The sequence below is a fragment of the Engraulis encrasicolus genome, chromosome 18, assembly GCF_034702125.1.
Source record: "Engraulis encrasicolus isolate BLACKSEA-1 chromosome 18, IST_EnEncr_1.0, whole genome shotgun sequence".
In the NCBI taxonomy this organism is placed as follows: domain Eukaryota; kingdom Metazoa; phylum Chordata; class Actinopteri; order Clupeiformes; family Engraulidae; genus Engraulis; species Engraulis encrasicolus.
The window spans coordinates 49,117,827-49,120,326 of NC_085874.1; the positions used below are offsets into that span (position 1 = coordinate 49,117,827).

At 40.0% G+C, this 2,500-nt stretch overlaps 1 protein-coding gene across 1 annotated transcript in view; it reads left to right on the forward strand.

The window, feature by feature from the left end:
* The window catches only part of lama2 (laminin, alpha 2), a 441,866-nt gene that overhangs the window by 375,336 nt on the left and 64,030 nt on the right, over positions 1–2,500 (forward strand). The window contains exon 43 of the mRNA XM_063223771.1: positions 1,166–1,268. Coding sequence (XP_063079841.1) covers positions 1,166–1,268 — 103 coding nt within the window. The remainder of the gene's footprint in view (positions 1–1,165; positions 1,269–2,500) is intronic.

The following is a 2,500-nucleotide window of genomic DNA, read 5'->3' on the forward strand; positions in this document are numbered from 1 at the left end:
ACGCACGCACGTGCACACACACACACACACACACACACACACACACACACACACACACACACACACACACACACACACACACACACACACACACACACACACACACACACACACACACACACACACACACACGTGCACACAAACACACACACATACACACACACACACACTCATGCAGATACGCACGCGCACGCACGGACAAAATGAAATATGACAAGGGGCTTCTTTCATCTTGCCATTGCTGTAGCTGTGCTGGAGGAAGGCCAGTCTTCCCAGACGTTATACTCAGTACCATAGCTGGATTGGCCTTAACCCTATCCAGACTGGGGGGGGGGCTAAAAGTGCCCGCACCAACTTTGATGTTGTATAATTCCTTAACGACTTAAGCTATGACTACAAAACTTGGTGACTTTTCCTAAAATTTAGTTGGCTACAGTTTAGTAGCGAAAGATTATGTTTATCATTTTTGCCGTTGCTATGGCAACGGTTTTCTGACAGGTATGTCTGACCGAAAATCAATGATCTAAGTCTCATTATTGTTCCTTTTTCATATTTTTTTTGTTATTTCCATTAGCATCAGACAGATTTGTGAGCATTAAAGTGGTCTGAAGCATATAATCATACAAATTTAAGTGCATTACCTAAATTTGATGGAAAATACATTATGGCGAGATTTTGGGCATTATAATCAGATGATGTCATAATGACGTCATAATACCAGATAATGACACAAAAGTCACCCCCCCCCCCCCCCCCCCCCCCCCCCGCCCCCCCCCAGGCCCAGGAATGCCAAAAAAGCCCAGTCTGAATAGGGTTAAAGAGACACTGTATGAGATTTTTAGTTGTTTATTTCCAGAATCCAAAAATAGCCATTTTTAGCTGCAAAAATGACTGTACTTGGACCCTACTAGAAAATATTTGTTTATTACTTAGTAAACTTTCCTATAAAGATCAAATTTGGCAATTGGCAGCCCAGTTTCAATGAGTAGCATTATTTGCAGTACTTAGAATTTGATGGTGGTGGTAAATATTCATGGAAAAGGTAACATTAGTGAATGGGCAGCATGAATTCTGGAAATAAACAACTAAAAATCTTACACAGTATCCCTTTAAGTAGTGTGATTCATGTCTCTGATTGTCCCCTTGTGTCATTTGTGTCCCCCAGGCTACTGGTCCCGAGGGCCCCGTGAAGGACGAGGCCAGGGGCTCCCGACAGAAGAGCAACAAGCTGCTGGAGCAGGCCAAGAAACTGGAGAACGACGTCAACGGTGAGGACGCACACTAACACCAATCACCTTTTAACATATAATAGAATAGAACATCATATAACATCGTATCATATCATATCATACATCACATCACATCACATCACATCACATCACATCACATCACATCACATCACATCACATCATATTAGGGGTGGTACGGTTCACAAAATTCACGGTTCGGTTCATATCGCGGTGTCAAGGTCATGGTTTTCGGTTCTCTACGGTTCTTTTTTTTTAGTTCATGATAAATGGTGTACTGGCTAATAGAATCGGACTTATCACTAAATATCCTACATATAGTTTGTATAGGCTTATAATGTGAAAATGGTGTGATTGTAATTGTGTCATCCTCTGATTAGGTCTTATACGCTAATGTTTTAATCAGAGAGACTGGATAAGATACTCCTAGAATCTCTATTTTACATATTTTTCTGGGCAGTACATGAATTGCGGTTTGCGTTGGATTGCACGGTTCGGTTCGGTATGTGTGTGAATTGTACGGTTTCGGTTTTCGGTGCGGTTTGTGCCATCCCTACATCATATCATATCATAGAACAGAGTAGAATAGAGTAACAATCTGCTGGAGCAGGCCAAGAAGCTGGAGAACGACGTCAACGGTGAGGACGCGCACTAATGTCAGTCACCTGTTAACACATAATAGAATAGAACATCATATAACATCATATCTTATCATAGATCATATCATAGAACAGAGTAGAATAGAGTAACAATCTGCTGGAGAACGACGTTGGTGAGGAGGCACACTAGCACCAATTACCTTTTAACATATAATAGAATAGAACAGAGTAGAATAGAATAGAATAGAATAGAATAGAATAGAATAGAATAGAATAGAATAGAGTAGAATAGAATAGAATAGAATAGAATAGAGTAGAATAGAATAGAATAGAATAGAATAGAGTAGAATAGAATAGAATAGAATAGAATAGAATAGAATAGAATAGAATAGAATAGAATAGAATAGAAGTAATGTCCCCCACTTGCATTCATAAGTCACAGCTGCCTAGCCTGAAGTCCTCAAAAACAGAATGGCTTTCGCTGTCAGTCAGTGTAACATTAAAATCACTCCTTCTCAATTTCTTTTCAAATCTTACACATTGAAAAATACTCCTGCACAAGTCGAAACGTGTCGGTGCGTGTGGAAAAAATAAATAAATGAATAGCAGTGTTGCCTCGGGACCCTCCTTTACTCTCTTGCTGATTGTTGTTTT